The sequence below is a fragment of the Triticum aestivum genome, chromosome 1B (assembly GCF_018294505.1).
Source record: "Triticum aestivum cultivar Chinese Spring chromosome 1B, IWGSC CS RefSeq v2.1, whole genome shotgun sequence".
NCBI classification, from domain to species: Eukaryota; Viridiplantae; Streptophyta; class Magnoliopsida; order Poales; family Poaceae; genus Triticum; species Triticum aestivum.
Genome location: NC_057795.1, coordinates 369,722,147 through 369,743,987, shown reverse-complemented (window position 1 = coordinate 369,743,987; position 21,841 = coordinate 369,722,147). Strand labels below are relative to the sequence as shown.

General features: G+C 45.6%; 2 protein-coding genes across 3 annotated transcripts; both read left to right on the top strand.

The window, feature by feature from the left end:
- Window positions 1–499: 499 nt before the first annotated feature.
- LOC123124937 (SH3 domain-containing protein 2) lies at window positions 500–4,649 on the top strand. Of its 2 annotated transcripts, none has more exons than XM_044545489.1 (10): window positions 500–790; window positions 919–1,032; window positions 1,130–1,199; window positions 1,276–1,427; window positions 2,501–2,602; window positions 3,365–3,565; window positions 3,664–3,726; window positions 3,840–3,995; window positions 4,101–4,175; window positions 4,377–4,649. In XM_044545489.1, the coding sequence occupies exons 1-10, from the start codon at window positions 731–733 to the stop codon at window positions 4,491–4,493; spliced, it is 1,110 nt and encodes a 369-aa protein (XP_044401424.1). In that variant the 5' UTR covers window positions 500–730; the 3' UTR covers window positions 4,494–4,649. The 2 variants fall into 2 exon arrangements, with proteins under 2 accessions (XP_044401424.1, XP_044401431.1); XM_044545496.1 differs by having other exon boundaries at window positions 4,331–4,474.
- Window positions 4,650–5,068: 419 nt separating this feature from the next.
- Window positions 5,069–8,508, top strand: LOC123078607 (uncharacterized; the record flags this gene model as incomplete). Its single annotated transcript, XM_044501175.1, has 2 exons — window positions 5,069–5,602; window positions 7,981–8,508. Coding segments are annotated over 2 exons (867 nt in total), but the record flags the coding sequence as incomplete, so codon positions are not given.
- Window positions 8,509–21,841: the final 13,333 nt, after the last annotated feature.

Genomic DNA, 21,841 nt, shown 5'->3' with positions numbered 1-21,841 from the left:
ATGAATTCCCACAACAACGCGCGGGGTGACCTCTAGTTTCTTCAGTAAAAAATGCCTTCAAAGGTTAGTCCTGAATGATCCATTTTTTAAACCTGTTTAAACATGCTGTTATGAGAAGAAATCCCTGGTTCAATAATCAAAGGCGAATAATTTTTGTCTAAAGTGAAATTATGCAAAGTTTGAGCAAGTTTATATAAAAATAAAATTGATAAAAGTTTATATAAAAGTTGTCAACCAGTATTGTACCAAATCAGTATCATTAAATACACAATAAAATATACTTTCCTATTATATCTATCTAGACTCTAGTATTGTGGTTATATCTTTAAAAACTTGATCAAATTTTGCATTCTTTAACTTCAGTCAAAATTTATACGCCTTTCTATTTATGAGGCACGGATGAAGTAATAAGATAGTATAATAATAAAATAGTAAAAATAACATAAATACCCTAAAAAAACATAAATACAGCCCCTCACTCATCTCACCGTTCAATAATCACCACGAACCAACGACGAGAACAGAAAAAAAAGGGGGAAAGAGAAAGGGTAGCGGAGCAGGCCGGACCGGAGCAGCGGAAGCCTCACCACCTTCCTCCGATTCAGATCTCTCCTCCCATTCCACCGACCGGACCCCCCTTCCGTCTCCATTCCTCCACACCAAACGCCTCTCCCGATCTCGGCAACGACCTCCTCGTCGTACAGGGGGCCAGCAGCGGCGGCGGAGGCCAATGGAGGCCATCCGGAAGCAGGCATCCAAGCTCCGAGAGCAGGTCGCCCGGCAGCAGCAGGTGAGCACCGCGGCACCGCCCGCTCAGGATTCGTGTCCGTTTGCCCCTTCGGATGTCGCACGAGGACCCCCTCGAGATCTCGTCTTCTGCCGCTAGGTCCTGAACGGCCGCTCCCGTGTCTGTCGCAGGCCGTGCTGAAGCAGTTCGGGGGCGGGTACGCGGACAGCGTGTTCGCGGACGAGGGCGAGGCGCAGCAGCACTCGAAGCTCGAGAAACTCTACATCTCCACGCGCGCCGCCAAGGTAAGACCAACAACGTATTGTTTCCTCCCAGTTCGTAATGCTTCGCCCCTCCTATTTTTTTGCTTACAGTTTGGTCATTTTTCCACTTACATTGCAGCACTTCCAAAGGGATATAGTTCGTGGGGTCGAGGGCTATATCGTCACAGGCTCGAAGCAAGTCGAATTAGGTACTGTTGTTGCTGGCTTGCTGCAATGCATAGCCAATTCTGAATTTGGCGCGTAACCCTTGTTATGGTTTCACAGGCAATAAGTTATGTGAGGATGGCAAGAAATATGGTGTTGAGAATACCTGTACCAGTGGGAGTACATTGTCGAGGGCAGCTTTGAGTTTTGCGAAGGCGCGATCCCTGATGGAGAAGGAACGGGCAAACCTGTTGAAAGCGTTTGGCACCCAGGTACTGTCCCTTTTTGGTTTCAGTCCAGTAATAACCTATAAAAACATAGGGGAATTATGTACGTACAATGTAAAGTTCGTTACTATGCGTTACATGTTAGTTCTATTTTTATTTCAGTAGACACGACTAGTGGCAATTGCCAGCCGGCTGATGATCTGATTTTCGTCACCACTTGTCATCATTTCAGTGGTTATATTTAAGTTGTGTGGGAACAAAAACACTGTCATCTTCACTTTTTTCCCGTTATAAGTACTGTACTGATAGGGTAGTAATTAAGAAATATATGCTAGTATAATTTGTCAGTGGCCTGGCGGCTGGCGCAGTGGTGAAGTACTCCCCACTTGTGTCAAGAGGTCCTGGGTTTGACGCTGCCTCTCTTCATTTCACTGTGCAGGGGTAAGGCTCAATGTTCAGGATATCGGTAACTGATACCATATCGGTCGGGTGCTGAGTAGGGATAAATGGGCGAATTTTCCAGTTAATCGGCCGATAAATCAGTCAATTGGCTATTCGGCGACTCACCGAGTAGCGATTAACTGACTGAGATGCTGATTAACTGGCCGATATTTGGAACAATAAGGCCTGCCTTGTATAATCGTTCTCCAAACCCCACCTGGCGTGGGAGCTTATAGCACTGGGTCTGTCCTAATTCCTAAATGGTGTCAACCTAGCTTTTCTGTTGTTTACGAAACTGAGGTTTCCACCGAATATAGACCTCGAGCGGAGCTGTTAGTTTCAGAACCTTCCTCCCAACATCTTATTTTTCCTTCTAAAATAGTAAAATGCTAAATAGAAGATAGAAAAGTGGGAAAATAGAGTGGGACTATAGTTTTCTTTTTGACCTGTGTTCTCTGTTGGTGAAATTATGTCTTGATGCTTTTCTTTTTGTTCGTGGAAAATCTCACATCCGTAAAAACTGTTATCAAGACTTAATTATCCATTACCATGCGCAGGCTAATAAGAAATAACTACCTTATTCTGCTATGAATTTTACTACTCATAACATCCTTCCAACCTTGTTTGTTTTATATTACCCAACCTGCATGTTTGTGACTAATGATCAATATTTTCAGGTAGCAGAGCCACTGAGAGCCATGGTGATGGGAGCTCCTTTGGAAGATGCTCGTCACCTTGCCCAAAGATATGACAGAATGCGTCAAGAAGCTGAAGCACAGGTTACTTCACTATGAAATATCATATTCGGATATGCTTACATTTATCTCTTGTCTCCAATGGCTTTAGAAACATTAATTTCCAAGTTACTGTTGACAATTTGAAATATATACAATAACATGGCATAGAGAAATTATGGTATTACTCAGAAGATGTACCTTGTAAACCAGTAATATCTCTAACATAATGTCAGATGATTTGAAATTTTTCTTTGCTTAAAAAATGGCATATCTATTTCACTAAGTCCACAGTTGTTTTACGAGGGAAACAATGTGGAGCACTGCCCCATGCAAATCACTGTTTTTATGTTTCATGTAAAGCAACAATAGAAGTCATTCTGCCATTTAAACAGATCAGCATCTCATGTTCTGTTTATTTTGTGCTAAAATCTGACATCTAAAAGTAGACCAGTTTACTTTCAGTCGACTTGCATTTCTTGGGTACATAGGGAGCAGACGAAATAGGTGAGATGCTTGACTTAATTGAGCGTTTGTGCAGGGTGTTGCAATTGTTCTTGCACATAATTTTTATTTATTTGATTTGCCATGCGAAGTTGCCGTGTAAATGAAAATACACATCAGTACATCACTTCCCCATAAATGGACTTTTGAACTGTTTCTTGGACTTTTGAACTGTTGCTTGGCCATCTAAGCTTCCTATTAGTTTCTTCCCACTATTCATTTGAACATCACTCTGTCATGTTATACCACATCCTTTTTCTTGTTGCTACAAGAGACTTAGCGAGGTATCCATGGGTTCTGCAGGCCATTGAAGTTTCAAAGCGCCAAATGAAATTAAGAGAGACATCTGGAAATGGTGATATGATTTCAAGGTTAGAGGCTGCTGAGTCGAAGCTGCAAGAGTTAAAATCAAATATGGGGACTCTGGGCAAAGAAGCTGTTGCAGCAATGACTGCTGTTGAAGCCCAACAACAAAGGCTGACATTACAACGACTTATCGCGATGGTATATTTAATCTTTGTTTGGTTGAATCACTTGATCATTTCCTCGTTTGCCTTAAGCTCTACTATTGCTTCAAATGACACTTGATGGCTTGACTGAAGGTTGAATCTGAGAGAAGTTACCACCAAAGGGTCCTACAGATTCTAGATCAACTTGAAAGAGAGGTACTGATTCTTTGTATAGGCGTTCTAATCACACTTACATAACAAACAAACTTGTACATCGTCAAGAAAGATATTTGTCTTGTTATCATGATTCAGAACTATTTATTTTGCAGATGGTATCTGAGCGACAAAGAATTGAAGGAGCACCTCCTCCAGTAATTGAGAATTCTATGCCACCGCCACCCGCATATGAAGAAGTTAACGGTATATTCATGAGGACTCCAACAGTTGCAGAATTGGTGGAGACAGTGGAGCACTTCCTGGCTGAGGTAACCAATTGTTACTTTCATCATAATGCAACTAGCCTACTACTAATTTCTTTTATCTGTTGGGATATTCTTTTTAATTGCTACACATGCCCATCTTTTTGTCAGGCGATCCAGTCATACCGAGCTGAGAGTGAAACAGAGCTCAATCTGTCAACTGGCGACTACATAGTTGTCCGGAAGGTACTTCCTTGTCTAAACCTACAACATGTTTCTAATATTAATCCCATGTGCAACACTCTGCTACCAGGCCCTTCGCTGGTGGCAGCAACTCTGCTGCCAGCAGCTCGAATGCTTGTCAGTCGCTGAATTTTCTTAGTGCCTCGTCCTTGTTGCAGTCAAATTCAACTATTCTAAGCTTGTGCGGATAACCTCCTTAATCAGGTGTCAAACAATGGGTGGGCTGAAGGTGAGTGCAGGGGGAAAGCTGGCTGGTTCCCTTCCGAGTTCATCGAAAAACGGGACCGTGTACTGGCGAGCAAAGTGGCCCAGGTCTTCTAGAAGTTCATTGAGCCATACATGTCCGCCGCGTTGTACAATGTTGTTCTTTCGTCTCCAAAGACGTTGATCAGTGAAGAGCTCGTGGAAATTCCTTTTGTTCTATATATGTTATTTTTGTCAAGAAATGCGCCTGTTGGATGGCTTGTTGGTGCCTCATGGCTAGCTGTGTGCACTGTTGTTCATCTGCATCCTCCCGTCAAATATGACACTGACTTGACCATTTTAACCAAAGCATACCTGTTTTTTTTTTTGCGGGAAGGTATATATATGTCAAGAAGGAATCCATCAATGTTTAAGTGCGCAAATGGCTTTTTTTTGCGGGAGCCAAGGTAAATATATTCAACAGTTCTGTATAAAATTTGCTAGAAATCACCTACGTTTTTCAAACCCCAATTGAATAGTTCAGCTGGTCGAGGTTACGAGGTACTCCCCATGTGTGTGTGGCCCCTTTTGTATGAAACTTCTCAAAGAGAATGACAACAAGAAGCGGGAAATGTATGTAGTGTTCTCGTTTGAACGGCATCGAACTACTCTGGCAGGCGGGGCCCGAGCCTCTACGCTAGGAGTTCTGATGAATTGCTTATCTCCTCCCTCTCTCTGCAGTTGCGGCCTTGCAGCCCCCCCTGCTTATCCCCTCCCGTGTCCGTCGCTTCCTCGGCATTCCGTCGAACACCATGACGAGCGTGGCGGCGGCTGTCGCCCTCCTCCGCCTCCCTCTCGCCCGCCTCTCCTCCCACCTCCGGTCTCTCCCTGCCCCTCCCGTTCCGTCCGCTCGCCTCCGCCTCCGCCTCTCCGCACCCCGCCGCCCTCTGTGCTCCCTCCTCACCAGCGGCCACGGCCTCGCCGTAGCGGCCGTGTCCGAGGCGGTGGCCGCGGCGGATGAAGAGGAGTTCGAAGCGACGGAGGAGCAGCAGGAGGAGGCGCCCCCTTCCTTCGTGCTCCCGCGGCTGCCGCGGCCGAAGCTCGACGTGAAGGAGCGGAAGGAGCTCGCCTCGTACGCGCACGGCCTCGGCAAGAAGCTCAAGTCGCAGCAGGTGGGAAAGGGCGGCGTCACGCCCAACCTCGTCACCGCCTTCACGGACAACCTCGAGTCCAACGAGCTCCTCAAGGTGCCTCCCTTCTCTCCTTGTTAATTAGTGTTGCCTGCTAGAAAATAGTGATTTCAGTATATGTTAAGCAACTAGCATGCTACTAATGTATTCGCCGGGAAATGGGGATTAATGTCATAGACTCATAATAGGGTTTCGTTCGTTATCAGGTGCATAGCAACCAATGTCCTTACTCCAGTTCATAACCTTGTTTTCGGATTGAATGTGTGCCTGAATGTGTGCCGAGAACTGCCTTCGCTTTATGTTCGCGTTGAATGTCACAAGGAAATGTATGAAGAGCAGCAGCGATCATTAAAACCAACTCCTCTCTGTTGTATAGTTCTCGTACCACCTCTCTTTGATGACCTGCATGTTTTTTGAGGGAACGCCATCATGGCAGCTTTGTCAATCATAAACCATAGTTACATTATCCATGAGGAAAGGCACAGTAAAACTGGGGGGATTCTCCAGCCACACATCTGGCGGATGAGTCAGACGCAAACCTAGCTAGGTCATGGGACCACTACATTGGCTCCTCGCGGACGATGCTCAAAGATGACTTTCCCAAAATCACTAAGGAGATCAACACAGTCCTTGTAGATAGCACACCTGCGACAGCAGCTAGATGTCCAGGTTAATATCAGCTAGAAGCCTAGAACCAATGAGTCCATAAAATAAAGTCAGCAAGGCTTTGTCGATTGGTTGGTGTAGTAGCCAGGTGTCATGCCAAAAGAATGTAGTGGAGCCGCAGTTTGTGATGACAAAGGAGATGTTCTGGAATAGCCAGAATGCCAAGGTATTTCGTGACCAGCGCATGCCCCCTGCTGCGGTTGCTCGCAACATCGCTGTGGATGTCAAGTTGTGGCGCTGGAGATGCTCGCGGCCGATCTGCAAATCGATCCTTGAATCCTGGGTTCAAAACTTCACTGCTTTTCTGTAGTTTTTCTGCCTGTACGGTCAACCCCCCTGCCTCCCTCTAGCATGGGCTTGCAAACCCTTGTATTGCTGATGTTTCGCCGCATGATCGGCTAATGAAAATGACAAAATGTTCAGGTGTGTTTGCGGTGACCTTAAAAAAATGTAGGAGATGTTTGGAGGGTAATTGTGTGTTTATAATTTTATTGAGGAAGGAAGGTTGTGCCCGGGGGACGGTTATAGAGTATGGGTGTTTTGAGTGGTACCAAGTGATCCAAGGAAGAATCTCATCGGAAAGGATTTTTAAAGAAAAATTCATAAGGCAATTATTTTGGATATGAAGATTTTTGATGCCTAAACCACCAATTTGTTTTAGGTTTGCAAACATTTCTCCAGGCAATTAAACATTTAGCACCAGTGCATGTGTCATCAGCAGCCCAGAAGAAGGCACGCCTAATAGCGTCAATAACCTTGATCACTTTCTCCTGGCGAGAGAAAATCAACATATAGTAAATAGCAAGAGAGTCAAGTGCTGATGAAAGTAGAACCAGCCTTCCTCCTTTGGAAATGATTTTAGCTCCACAACCAGATAGGTATTTGTAGCATTTTAAAATGATAGGTTAGAAGGTAGATGCTGGTAATCTAGAAGAAGAGAGGTAGTCCAAGGCAAGTTTGTGGGAAAGAAGAAACGCCGTTATAACAGAAAATGGTTTGATTATGCTCTTCAAGATTGTGCCCAGCATGCATGCCCTGGTGGCAACTCTTGGTAACTAGGTAGACCAGTCCAAATATAGGATTATTGCCAGTCTTAGGTCTTTGAGATGAATAACAGATTGCAGGTTGAAATGGTGTGTCCAACTATCATTAACCAGCAACTTTGTTATTTTAGTTGGTTGGACTGGGTGAATTTGTGAATAACCAACCTATATTCTGTTTGACTGAATACTGATTTTGTTTGCATGCAGAGGATTCAGTCTATTATCAATAATACCAGTCATATATAGGACAACACAGTTCCTTTCTTATTTATTAAAACATCTAATCATCCTTAGCCGGGGGTCATCCTCCTTTTCGAAAAAAAATCCTTACAGGACAAATTTAACGCAAGCCTATCTTTCAGGAATTTTGTGTTATAATAAGCAGTCTAACCTTTAGGATTCAATATGATTGATAAATCAATCTGCATGTTTGTCCTCGAAGTAATTAGCTTACTTTGGATATCTCTAGAGTTCTGTATTCTAACCTAGCCAAGTTGGGAGCCATGCATATGCTGGAATTGGGTAGCTGTGTCCTTGTATCCGAGTCTAATACTTGGAATAGCTTGCACAAAGATGTTCCTTCTATTCATTTCGTGTGCGTGTGGAACAGCATCAATGAAACTGTATGGTTTGCATCTTAATCCCTTTTTGTGTTTTAGTGTCCCTTTTTCTTCAGTCTCATTCCTCGGTTATTATGTTGTTCACCATGATTCCATTCAACAACAGCTAAAAATTCATGGGAACTGCCCTGGAGAACTACCTGATGTGATACGAGAACTTGAGGAGTCAACCGGATCCATTGCTGTCGACCAAATCGGCCGCTCAGTTATTCTATATAGGCCTAGCTCCAGCAAGATGAAAAAGAGGGAAGAAGTTGCTAGAAACAGGGAAGAGTATGCAAGAAACAATCCAAGGTTTGGAAAATCTGAAAATGCATTTGAAGAACGTCCTAGGAACAACAGCGCAGGCAGGAGATTCGTAAAATCTGGGTCGACATTTAGGACTCAACAGAAGAGAAGACCGGTAGCATCCAAGGGGTCGTCATACAGTCGAGGGTAGCAGCATCGAAAATAATAGATTGTTTTTCTTATTGTATGGAGGAATCATGTAAATTTTAGACCAACTAGCTGTATAATGGACATTAGTGTTTAGTTTGTGCTAGTAAACTATGGTTCCAAGTCTCATCAACCACAAAGACAGGCTAACACCACTTCAAATTGTCGTGATTCCCTTTTATTCGGTTGGAAGTTCGTACGATCTACTTGAGAATTTGAAATCAGAGACAACTAAATGATGTGCATATCTCACATATTCCAGCGAGTTTTATGGTTTATCATCCAAAACCTTCACTCCCCCATCTCTTTATTATGGTCCTTCAATCACAGAACAGTAGCATTTCTCTCAGTTTTTTCTGCCTTTATGTCTGTTACCAGTTTAATCTCACTGTCAGCTCATTTGTATATAAAATTCTGCTTCTATGTCTGTTAGCCCTTTGCTCTATCAGGTCCGGGGGTCTGCAACTTCTGTAGTAATGTTATTTGTTTCATGTTATCGTGGCAATCTTGCTTTAGTCCTTGTCATTTGGTTTACAACTTCAGATCATTTGCACTTGTCTGTTTCAAAAAAAAAAAAGATAACGCGCATTTGGAACGAGATAAACGACTACTGGGCAGTGCTAATTTCCTAGTTTCACAGTTGAGACTGAGGCATACTGAATTTTCTTGCTAGAAAGTGAGCCACTTAATTTCCTGAGTTCTTTCATGATTTCACACTAGACTGATTGCCCTTTTGCCCATTTCTTCTTGACTGACTGAGCCTACCGCAGAAGGAAATTAGAGCCAATGTGTTGCACATAGTCCTTTGAAACTCCCAACACCTTTGGGGCACCGTTATCCGCATCTTTGAATCTTCCACGCCTCATGTTGAAGTCGACATGCCATTGCACCAATCGTCCAATTCATGGTTGTTGGTGAGAGCTACTTCTGCTATACTTGACTCCTTTCTTGTTATACTTGGATGCTTGGAGCCGAATGGTCAGCCCACGCATAAAAGTTCCAGGACTTTGTTCTATAATCGAATTGTGGCTCACATCGTTCTTAGAAAGTTTGACACAAGTTGTAGTGTTTGTGCGTAAATCGTACCAAAGTGGGTTTTATGACATATATAGAGCGACCAGTGACATGGTCAACTGTGTACTGATCTTTTTATTGTTCATATTTAAGACTTCAAGTAGGACATGCTAATGACACGTGAGGCCTAGATTGCATGGAAATAATTTTGCCATAAGTGTGGCTGCAAATCAAACATGTGTCTTCTTCAGCTAATGAGACCTTGATCCCGAAGCCTTCGGTGTATCTTTTTGATAGGGGCCTCTATATGTATGGGACTAAATACCCCCAAGTTTGCCAACGCTTGCCACATTTTTTTTGTCATACATGCCTAAGATTAGGTGATCAAAATTGACACCACATTTTGCCACACTTGAGGCAATCTTGCCGCGCATTTCCGAGCCAATGACACATGAGGCCTAGATTGCATGACAAGAACCTTTCTACAACAGTGGCTGCAAACCAGACAGGTGGCTAACTTCATCAAACTTGCCTAACTTATGGAGTGGCAAGGTGTAGTAACCTCAGTATACCAATCAAACATACCCCTAGAACTTAGTCCTCTACCATGTACCACGCGATGGGTAGTAGCAGCACATCATACTCATATGCTGCAATGCCCTGACGTGCCCACCTTGGAAGTGCGTGCCAATGGCGTGGCTAATGCCTGGCATGCCATCTCACAAGCGTACCCCCTCTGTAAACTAATATAAAAGCGTTTAGGTCACTACTTTAGTGTTCTAAATACCCTTATATTAGTTTATGGAGGGAGTACATCAGATGGGCATGTTCTCCTTACTCACATGACCCGACCCGCTTCCCCGCTTAACTTGACCCGCTTCCCCAGCTCACTCGACTGCACCCCTTGTGTTGTTTCATCAAGTAAGACCCACTCGCTGAATCCGGTGAAGCCATGAGTAGTGGGCGAGAAATGGATAGAGGGTAGCCAGGAGGAGCAGCCTGGTGCCTGGTGGCAAGTCAGCGCTGCTTGCCAGGTTAGGTGGGGGAAGCGGTCCGGGTCGTACCATATGGCGGGCATACCCAGCTGATTACCGCCGAGTTTGCGTCCCAATCACCAAATACGCCGACCTGATAGTGGGTTCGTTCGGTTAGAATTGGTGGGAACTTGTTAATTAGGGCAATAAAACTTGACACAACACGACGACTTTGTGGTAAAATGTGAAAGAAAATTTTAAATAGGTTAAACTCTATCACACAATTTATAAGCATGGATTAAACAGTAGAATCCACATTTTTCTGCCTCTGTCTCGGGTATGGGCTTTTGCAGCTTTTTGTGCTCTCCTCGTTCTGGAATGTAGGTCTACCTGACTACTTGGGTCCGCGCAGTCAACATTTTGTAGCCTTGATCACTAGTAAATGTGAAGCCATGTAGACTAGACTGATCATATGAAAACAGTATCATTATATTTGTCTTACAAAATCCTTTGTCACTGTGCACTTTTATTAGTTTTGATCGTAGTGGGCAGTCCTAAGTTCCTAAATTCAGAGTTGAGATTGAGACAGTATAATGTAAGGATTTTCTTGCTCCAAAGTGAGCCTCTTAATTTCTTCACTTCATCATGTTTGTCAACTTTTTCACTAGAACCATTTGCCCGTTTCCCGAATTGACTGAGCCTACCAGAAAGAAAATGAGAGCCTTGTTGATTTGGTATGTTGTATGTTGTCACAAAGTGTGTTCAAACTCCCAGCACGCCTCGGCCTTGGTCACAGAGTTGGCTCTATCTTTGGCTCTTGTATGCCTGATCTTGACCTCGACATAGCATTGCCCCTGTAGTCCTCCAATTCATGGCTGCTGGTGAGAGTTTTGCTATCTCTGACCTGGCTTTATGTTGTACTTGGACTGTTGAAGCCAAAAGGTCAATTCATACAGGAAAAGTTTCGATAACCGGACTGTAGCCCATTGGTTGGTGAGATGCTTTGATGGACTTTGTGGCATTTGGACGTAAATCGTAGCAAGAAATTAAGGTTGTAAGACATATAATGGGACTAGTGAGATGGCAAAATATGTTTTGCTAGTTGTTGCTTTATTAGGTTCCAAAGGTTATACACGCGGTGAGCAGCAAATTCACCTTTGACTCTTTGAGTAGGCGATGTCAATTGTTCTAGACTCATCGAACATACACTTAGATATTTTAAGGCTACCGTGAACCACATGTTTATATTGCTTTTTCTTTGTTCATACTGTACTTCATAGCAGTAGTTCATATGTAGATTAAAACGAGCAGTAAAACTGCATACATCCTCGCAAACTGCATGCTGGTGCAACATTGCATGAAGAGATAATGGAGTGGCACAAGCAAACCATCTTCCCCAGTAAGCTTCTGGTGTGTCACAGCAGCACTCTTGAGAAATACTACATGCTCCCATCAACCTGTGATGTAAGATCAGATTCATCTTGTCCTCTCATCTGGCGCGTTCCTACCCACACTGAAATGGACTCAAGGGCCTAGCTCTCCCTTTCTCCAACAAACACAAGTCCTTGTTATTCCTCTAGTTCCATTGCACCCCCCTCTCCTTTGTCCGACAGCGACTGCATGTCTTGCCATGACAAAGAACACCGTGCTCCTCCGGCGAAACGTCTTTGGGTGCTTTTCTACCAGCAAAGGCACAAGATGCAAACAAGAGGGAGGCGATGTACCGACGAAGGACGGCGATTTTCTACGGGGGTTTGGTCCTCCATTTTGCTACCGGCGGAAGCAATGTCTTGGCTAAACGTCTAGGTTGTTTAGCGGCTGTGGTCACCATGCTGCAATGCCTTTTACTCCACCCTGCTTCCAGGACCCCGAAGCAGCCATGAGAAGGTGGCCTGCCTCCTTCAGTTCAGCTCAAGGGTCTTCATGATAAAATGAAAAACTAAAGGTGGATTAGGAACTGAAAGAATAAAGCCCCACAGACTTGCGATGTACAGGAGCCACCTAATCTCTCTGTACGGAATAATCATGCGTCGTTTTGTCTGATGCACCTGATCCATTCATATGCATCAGTGGTGGTAGGTTCACTGACTGATTCGCTTGTGTTGCGTTGGTGAGCTCTGCTACATCGTGTCCCGTGCGCCGTCAACAACTGATGAAATCTGCAGCTGGTCTTTGATCAATGCGCATCACCTGAAGTATTACGGAACTAAGCATCTGCGTCCCGAAGGGATCTTTGTTCTTTTATTCTTGATTTTGAAAGGAACCTAGTACTAATTAATGCGAGTAACATCGTAGGAATGATAGGGCGTTATGTTGCGAAATACTACTGGTAGGCGGTAGCAGGCAATATGAAGTCCAACAAAATGGCAGCCAATTCAGGGAACAATGAACGACCACCTGCCGCTGGTTTATCTGCATGAATCCTACTATGCTGAACATATATTACTGGAATACAGAATTTTACATGAGAGGTACTTTGGTCCCACTTCAGGCAACTAGATTTATCTTTCGTCTCCGGATATATAGTTATACATTTTTTTCAAGTCATGCGTCATGCTTAATTCAGAACGACGTAACCAAACGCTCTTGTTATATTCACCAACTAAACTGAAAATATTCTTACTGGACTTTAGCTCTGAAAGTGATATGGATATGATTGTCAATGGCCCGATCACTGGTAATGCTTGCACGGTCTGATTAAATTACTCGACAAAAAGGTTAGAAGCAGCTTTCTGGCCGTGCATCTCAGGGGCCCATGCAATTATTCATTTGTTCTTATGTTGGATAGAGGATTTTTTTTCCAGTTATTATTGTATAAAGCTTGCGTGCATATTTAGTTGCAGTGCAAGCACTCTTGCATGTGCCTCCCAGCGAAAGTAAGCTAGCTAGCCACATGTCTAGACGTTCTTGGAAGGATTACAAGGATCCCTTTTGAAACATAGAGCTACAAGAGAATCTTGTTTGCTCATATTTGTCGAAGTTAAATTGGAGAGTTGCAACTCTTGCTGATGTAACATCAGAGATCCTGGGTATTATACATATTCATGAGAGCTGCTATACGTACGACTGTTTAAGTACTTTTGTACGACAGTGCACGGCAGCCGTCCGTTCAATTCAATGGAGGATTGTGATAGCGTCGGATGGAAATCATACACAGATTCATCATAAGCAAATCAATTCCGTACTTGCTGCCAGGATTAACATCCGAAAGCAAGTAAACTGTAAAAAATTCCGGAGCGGAAAAAACATCATCTTCATGCACAGTAATGAGCCAAATGGAGTTGAAGAAAAATACCTGTTTGTGATAGGCTGATAGCTACCACCACCTTTCCACCTTTGACAAAATCACAGGTCGTGAGTTTTGTGCCGCCCACTAATAAAACTACCACAACAAGCTCTCGATGTGCATTCACTATGTATTCCTTTTGGAAATTGCTCCTTCGTCAAATAAAATCTGCGTGTCCGATGATTTGTCTTTCTTTTCGATGTTGTTAGGCCCGAACAGTATACTTAGAGACACTTCCATGCTGAAGGGTTAGCCTGCGCGGGAAATGCTTTTTGGGAGGAGTCAAAGCGACACTTTCTCCAGCGACTACTCATGTCGCCTCACCATCCTCCTGGGTACTCTAGGGTTGGCAATGAGGATCGCCTCTGCACCTTCACCTATCTCTTTTGTGCCTGATCTCCATCCAACATAGGGACTGGCAAAGACGGTGGCTCGGCTGGAACCCGAGGGTCCAAACGGCGGTTCCACTAGCCGGTTAGAGGGTGCGTCAACGCGACACTTTCAAGAATTTTCCTTCTAGACCCTTCTCCAGTTTTCACCGCCCTATGGGAAGTGTTGGAACATGGATCGAAACCGAGTCCCACCCCCAGGATTCTCACTTCTCAAGAAGCAATCGACCGGCAACTCAATGCCATCGCTCTTCACATGATCCAAAAGGGGCTGCCAAGAGAGTTATATGTTCAAGTGATGATGACCAACTCCGCCAGAGTATTTGACGAAAAATTACCACATTAGGGGTTGCTGTCCCACTGAAGTACCACATTTAGAAAAGTGACTGATAACTACAAAAACGTCTAATCTTGTGACAAATAACTATCACTTTTGGAAAATGGTCAATTTAGACGATTTAAACACGTTTATGACATGCGGGACCCACTCGTCAGAGCTGATGTGGCGGCAAAGTCAACTCCGTTTATTTTGACCATTACGTTGACTGTTATTACAAGTGGGGCCCACCTATCAGCATCAATCTTCTTCTTCTTCCTCCTCCTCTCTCTCTTTGGCATTTCCTTGAACACCTCGTGTGCACCTGGGCTCGAGCTCCGAACTCCTCCATGGTGGCGCCCCGGCGCAACACCTCCATGGCGTTGGTTGGGGACTAGAACAGCGGCGCAACCACGGAGGCTGGAACTGTGGAAGCGGTCGCCGAAGCTGATGGAATTTCCTCCGAGGCTGTCGGCACCACCATTTGACGCAGCTCCTCGACGACTGCCTCCTTGAGGATCTTGTGCTCGAGCAACTCGGTGCGCAGGCGGGACTCACGCTCTTGCAGCTCCTCGAGGGGGCGCACGAGCTTGGCGGTGTCCGGCGCCATGGCCGCGCTCGCCGGCTGCACCTGCATGAAGTACGGGAGGCGGTCGACGAAGAGCCCCAGGAGCTCATGTGGGAGCTCGGACGAAGGCAAAGCCTTCTCCAGCTCCTCGACGAGGCGCACGTGTTCGGCACCGTGGCCGTGCGGGCCGACTGCACCTACATGGAAGAGGGGGGGGGGGGCAGGCGACAAAGTGCCCCATGAGCTCATGTGGGAGATCGAACCAAGGCGAGTACTAGCTAGGTTGGTTCGTGCGTGTCGGTGGTGGTTGTCGCCGGCAGAGGTGACATCGCCGGAGTGGTTGGGCAGCTCGGGCTCCCCCGATCCAGACATGATCGATGCCAAGGATTTGGAACCGTCTTGCTCTCATGCATGTGGGCACAACAAGTGTCAAAAATCAAAGTATGAAATGGTCGGGAATGAGACAGGCTTATTTGTGATGAATGGCAACCAGACACCCCAAGCCATCTATTAAAGATTTACCACCCTTGTGGTCAAATTGCAAAGCTTTGGGTGTGAGAATAACAATGAATGATTCATTGCCATCAAGTTTCTTGGAGCACCAGTTCCACACTTCCCATCCATGGTGTTCCACACTCAACAAATGGAAGACTATGTCACTTCGGTCACAGAAAATGTTGCCAAAGTTCTTATTCAAAGCACATACAAATATATGGAATACATACCTACATAAATTGAAGAATATGAGCTAGCTAAGTTATGCCCCATAGGTTATGCCATTATATGATTGATCCTCTCCACGCAATGCCCATTTATCCATCCTCATGCCTATGTTTGCATAATCGATCGTTGATTTTTTGATATTTTGTACTTGGGATCTGCTGGGTATTACTGCTTTTGTTCTTTGGTTGTAATCACTTCACGACATGTCACTACTAATAAACTATCTAGAGCAAGTAATTTTTTCGCATGTAGTTTAACTGGCAACTCAACTTCTAAATTTTATAAATAATATTTGGCTCCCCTTGTATTGAATATAAATTTGGGTTGTGATACTTTGCGATCACATATACTTGTGGGTCATCAAGCCCCAAACAAACTCATCGTCCTCTTGTATTCAATTTACCCCGTCGTGGTACGGGCATAACGGCTCTAACTGCAAAAACTGATACACGTGCCGCCACAAATGCAGCTACTCAGATGCGTGCAACACACGGTTTTAGTATAAGTCGGAGTCAAAGCAGATGAAGAAATGGAAGGGTGGGCAAGCCACCTCCACCTTCGCCACCCTCTGTCGAGTACTCCAGTGGATTACCATCGCCGCTAGCAGTGTCTGCAACGTCACCGAGAGGTATTCACCTATGATGGTAGTGAACAACACACACTGAGGAACTGCTCCTCAAACACAACCACCCCTCCGTGTGTGCGATGACGGTGCAACCGCCCTTCGGCCATAGACCGGGCTCACCGCGCCGTCACACCTTCTGGGAAAAGCTCGTCATTCGCAGACGCTGGACCAAGACGTCAAAACCACCGTCGACCTACCTCTTGTGGCTTCGATGCCACTCGAGCCTGAATCAACACCGTCACCACCACCGCGGATTGACGACTCGCTACCATGTACGCCGCCGCTCTTGGTCGCTGATTTGGGAATGAGAGAAATAGGGTTAGGGTTTTTGAAATGAGATAATGATGGATTTTATTTAACGTTATGTGAATATAATGATCAAGGCTCGATGGCACTTTTTACAATACGGCACCCGAAAGGTAACAAACGGGGTTTTCTAGAGAAAAACATCAGTCCTCACTGACATTGCATGACACTTCATAGCGAAAAGCTAGTCGGCTTGCCAGACCACAGGCTGACTTGGCCTGAGTATGACTAATTTGCATCCCGCTTCGCAAGTTGGGTGATGGGTTATTCTGTTTTCAAAGTTGATTGACTTAAATACACCCAACGAACAAGTCATATAACCGGTACTCTAACGTTGGGCGTCGGTTCCCAAAGTCGGAAAAACGGTTTGGCACTGCAGTATGGCATTTGTTGTGGCTGCCCTGTCACATAGTACTAGCTTTCATAAATGTTAACTGGCGTACCGCCCACGTCAGCTAGGAGCCATGTTCCAGTGAACCCTCTTTCTGCCATCGGATTTCGTTGCATGAATCTTGGCACAAAAGCGAAGACACGTCAGACTTTCTAAACCGTTCGATGTGGCAGAGAAGCTAGCGAACCATGGCCTTTTCCAAACCCCACCAAACCAACTTGTTATGTTCCTGAGCCTACATCGGGGGGACCGGGGATCGAATCCCAGTCGCTCCCTTTTTCAATCTAACATGCCAGTTTTTATTTTGTTAAGAGGATGTTTTTTCAGTTAGGTACATGGCAATTTTACTAAAAGAATTAACATTGTAGTTTTTATAATATTTTGTACATGGCAGTTTTTATTGTTAAGAGGATGCTTTTTCACTTAGATACATGGCAATTTTACTAAAAAATTAACATGGCAGCTTTTATAATTTTGTCTACATGGCAGTTTTTATTGTAAGAGATGGCATTTTTATTATTAATAACACGAAATTTTTATTACAAGAGTATAGCATTTTTATACTGGATTATGGCAGTTTTATTTATAAGAAGATGACATTTTTATTATTAGAGGATGCAAGTTTTATTTATAAGAGCTTGGCATTTTTCATTTTTACAATAGAATGACAGATTTATTATAGTGATGATTGCATTTGTTTTAAAGAGGATGTCATTTTTTATTTTGAGAGGTGGCATTTTTAATTTGAGAGGATGGCATTTTTTATTACTACCACTTTTTCGGATTCTTTTTGTTTATGACATTTTCTTATAAAATAAACAATTTTAATGGGCTTTGGGCCAATTGGGAAACGGGAGAGGTTCCCTCTCAGTTGACGTCCCTCAGATATTGGGGTTCCTAACTTTTTTCGCATACCTTTTCCCTGCATTTCTTTTTGACAAACCTGGTTAGCCTTTCAAAACTATAGCACACAGGACATTGATACTCCCAAAATCCAGGCCGAACAAGGAATAGGTGTTGGACGATGGATAGATTGCAAAGAAGGCTGCTTCCTCACCCCTCGGCATGCCCCTTCTGCGATCAAGCTCAGGAAATAATAGACCACTTGCTGCTTGGCTGTGTGCTAGCTCGGCAAGTGTGGACCAGCATCACCAACGCTTGGGGCAGGCCTTCCTGAATGCCAGCGGTGGATGCGACCTTGGTGGTATGGTGGACTTCCCTCAGCCCGCAGAAACAATTAAGGAAGGAGACCTGGACGGTGGTGACACTCGTGGCTTGGACGGTATGGAAGCACAGGAACGACATCGTGTTCAATGGTGCCTCGCGCATTGGTGGACACCGTGCTTAGGAAGATTGAGCTTGAAGGCCAGGATTGGAGGGCTGCCGGCTTGCTTCGGGAGTTGGCTTCTCTCCCATGTTCGGTAGATAGGGTAGATAGTGGTGAGTGATCCGCATGTGGACAATTTTGGCTGTGTAAGCCGTGGCTTGTAGCGAACTTCGCCCATCTTGAGCCCTTCTATCTATGCTTCTGATGCGTCAACCCCTTGACGTATCCTTGAAAAAAAAATTCCAGGCCGACAGGTTGTCAGTACAATCCATGTTGTCAGGTTCTGGTAACCTAATGAGATCTCTAGCCATCGCAAGTAGCCAAGTGCGGCGAGGCTGTCCAAGCTGTAACTTGTGCCCTCTTTGCAAGCAAGTGCACGAATCTGCTGCTCACCTCCTATTTCAATGTAGGTTCACTATCCGGATTTGGACCGAAATTTGCACTTGGCTTGGCATCCTTGACTCCTCGCCAATGAATTGGCGTCATGAAGACTCAGTTAGAGATTGGTGGCTCAAGGCGGTTAATGGTGGAGGTGGCTGCAGGAAGGCCATCCCCTCCTTGATGATGCTTGTCTCGTGAGAAATTTGGAAGGAGCGCAACGCAAGAATTTTTCAAAATGTCTGTGCCCCGATCTCCATTGTTATCGCAAAAATCAAAGAGCCATCTCTGGTCTTTGACGGGAGCCAAACAGCTTAGTACTGTTATGTCGCGAGGGTAGACCTTTTTCCTTTTGCCGCCTCGCGGTTTATGTCTAAACCTTCTTCTTAATCAATGAAAATGACAAGTCTTTTACCTTGTTTCAGAAAAAAAAAGTAGCCAAGTCACTATCTGGCAACTTGTTCCTCGCAAAAACAATGTCGTAACTTGTAATTGAGCACGTACGTACATCATAAGCTTGCGAGATGGGCATGGCTCGCCAGCGATTAGCATACGTCTGATGCTTTACACTTTGGATAATACTTCAAGCTGCAATTACCTTTATCTGGCTGGTGCTAGACAATTTAGTGACCATGATGGCCGTGGAAGCTATCTATCTATCTCTACTGTTCCCAGGGAAGAACCTGTATACATCTATTGCGCAAAAAAGCTATTCTATCTGGTAAAAAATAAGTGACGTGACTTTAGTTCAACGTATCTAGTTATCTGCATAAACAGAAGTAGATCATGCAATCACCCACTACCGAATAGTGTACCGTGTGTCAAAAGCACATGGGAAATGTATTGCCCGTGTGCCGCACACATAAAAAGGCATGTGGCAATAATAAGTCTGCTCAGGAAATATCACCTTTTCTGTGTGTTTGATGTACTCTTTGTGATCTCCTCGCCCCTTGGCCCGGCCGCTCCTGCGAGCGGCAACACAAAACCCTAGCCGCGCCACCAGCAGTCCACCCCCCTCCCTTCTCCCTTGCTGCCTCCGGAGGGTGCGGCCGGGCAAAGCCTGGCTCGCATCGGGTGGCGGCGGGGCCCTCTTCCTCTTCGGTTGGTGCTACGTGGCGCGAGACGCGGAGGCTTGTGGGTATGCGGCGGTTGATGCGGGACGTGGCAGCGGCGGGGCGCACAAACTTGCGACGGCGGCTACGCGGGAGCTCGTGCACTCACCCAAGCCTGGGTGTTGCGGCGCATGGAACGTTGGATCTGGCTGGGCGCCCATCGATTAGCGGCCGGGCGCAGGGTGGCAGGTGTGGTCGTGGCCCAGGTGTTGTTGTTGTTGTGGTGGTCGTGCCCCGGGTATGCGAGAAGGGCTCGGGCAGCGGGGGGCTCCATTTCGTGTCTTCCCTGGGTGCTCTCTTTCGCTGGCGAGGTGCTGTGGTTCCGGCGACCGGGTGACCTGGGCGACGTGCTACTGACGGTGCGGCACGGATGTCAGTCATGTGTGTCTCGGTGGCAGGAAATCAGTGAGGGCTAGGCTTGCTGGCGTGGGTTTGGTTGTCGGGCTAACGCAGGCGGCACGAGAAGGTGGTGGCAATCCTTCCTCTTCAGGGTCCAGGCATCGGCTGCTGGTGTCTTGGACCTTAAACCCATGCTTGGGCGAACCAGATCCGGGCCCGAAGCGGGTCAGGGTTGTCGCTCCGGGTAGAAGTGATTGGGCGTGGTTTGGGTGGTGTCCGCGGGTGATGGCCGTATGAGCGTTGCGTCGGTGTGAGGATCGACGCAGGTGGCCATGCACATGGCGTCGTGTGAGCTTGCCTAGCCAAGTGCTCGGGGCTGGCTCGCCGGCGGCCGGTGGCAGTTTTGGAGTCGTGCCCCCCTCCCAGTCCACCGGGTATTGGCTGGGAATGAGGCGTGGGTGCCTCCTACGGTGGAGGTGCCTACCCAGATGATACGTCCATTTTGCATCATGTTTACCTATTGTTATTTATAATGTTTTTATGTATAATAATGCTTTTGAGAGTAATTCTAATGCCTTTTCTCTCATAATTTGTAAGGTTTACATAAAGAGGGAGAATACCAGTAGCTGAAAAATTCTGGACCCGAAAAAGCGCGCCAGAGCTACCTATTCTGCACAACTTCAAATAAGCTGAAACTTCACAAAGATTTTTTATGCATTATTTAAGAATTATTAGAGCACATAAGTACCAAAGGGGGCCCACCAGGTGGGCACAACCCACCTGGGCGCTCCAGGCCCCCCAGGCGCGCCCTAGTGGGTTGTGCCCTCTTCGGCCCACTCCGGTGCCCCTCTTCTGGTATATAAGTCATTTTGACCTAGAAAATAAATAAGAGGAGGACTTTCGGGATGAAGCAACACCGTCTCGAGGCGGAACTTGGGCAGGAACACTTTTACCTTCCGGTGGAGCGATTCCACCAGGGGAACTTCCCTCCCGGAGGGGGAAATCATCGTCATCGTCATCACCAACAACTCTCCCATCTTTGGGAGGGCCATCTCCATCAACATCTTCAACATCACCATCTTCTCTCAAACCCTAGTTCATCTCTTGTGTTCAATCTTTGTACCGGAACCTTAGATTGGTGCTTGTGGGTGACTAGTAGTGTTGATTACATCTTGTAGTTGATTACTACATGGTTTATTTGGTGGAAGATTATATGTTCAGATCCATTATGCTATTTAATACCCCTCTGATCTTGAGCATGATTATTATTTATGAGTAGTTACTTTTGTTCTTGAGGTCACGAGAGAAGTCATGTTGCAAGTAATCATGTGAACTTGATATGTTGTTGGGGATATAACTATTTGTATAAGCCGCCCAGGAGGGGACGGGTTATTAAAAGAGGATTCCCCAGAGAGAAGTCCAAGACCAAGGCATGAAGATGGCGGTTCATAGATAGCTTAAGGCCCACGGGCGACTTAGGGCCCGTTGTCGTAAACCGCTGTAATAATATTACTTGTATCATAAGGTAGACTTAACTAGTCACCGAGCCGGACATTGTTTATAAGCCGGCCGGGACTCTGTAAGCCGCAGGGCGTCGACCCGTGTATATAAGGGGCCGACCCGCTGGCGACTTAGGGCAAGAAACAACTCATCGAGAGCCAGGCATAGCGTATCTCGCTCCCTGGTCATTGAAACATCAATACCAACCCAACTAGACGTAGGCCTTACCTTCACCGTAAGGGGCCGAACTAGTATAAAACCTCTCGTGTCCTTTGTTCCGATTA

Excerpts from the sequence above, each read along its gene's own strand:
- LOC123124937 (XM_044545489.1), top strand. The coding sequence starts at position 731 with ATGGAGGCCATCCGGAAGCAGGCATCCAAGCTCCGAGAGCAGGTCGCC. Across the intron at positions 1,428-2,500 it reads TGAAAGCGTTTGGCACCCAG|GTAGCAGAGCCACTGAGAGC; the intron begins GTACTGTCCCTT and ends CAATATTTTCAG. Across the intron at positions 3,996-4,100 it reads TGGAGCACTTCCTGGCTGAG|GCGATCCAGTCATACCGAGC; the intron begins GTAACCAATTGT and ends TCTTTTTGTCAG.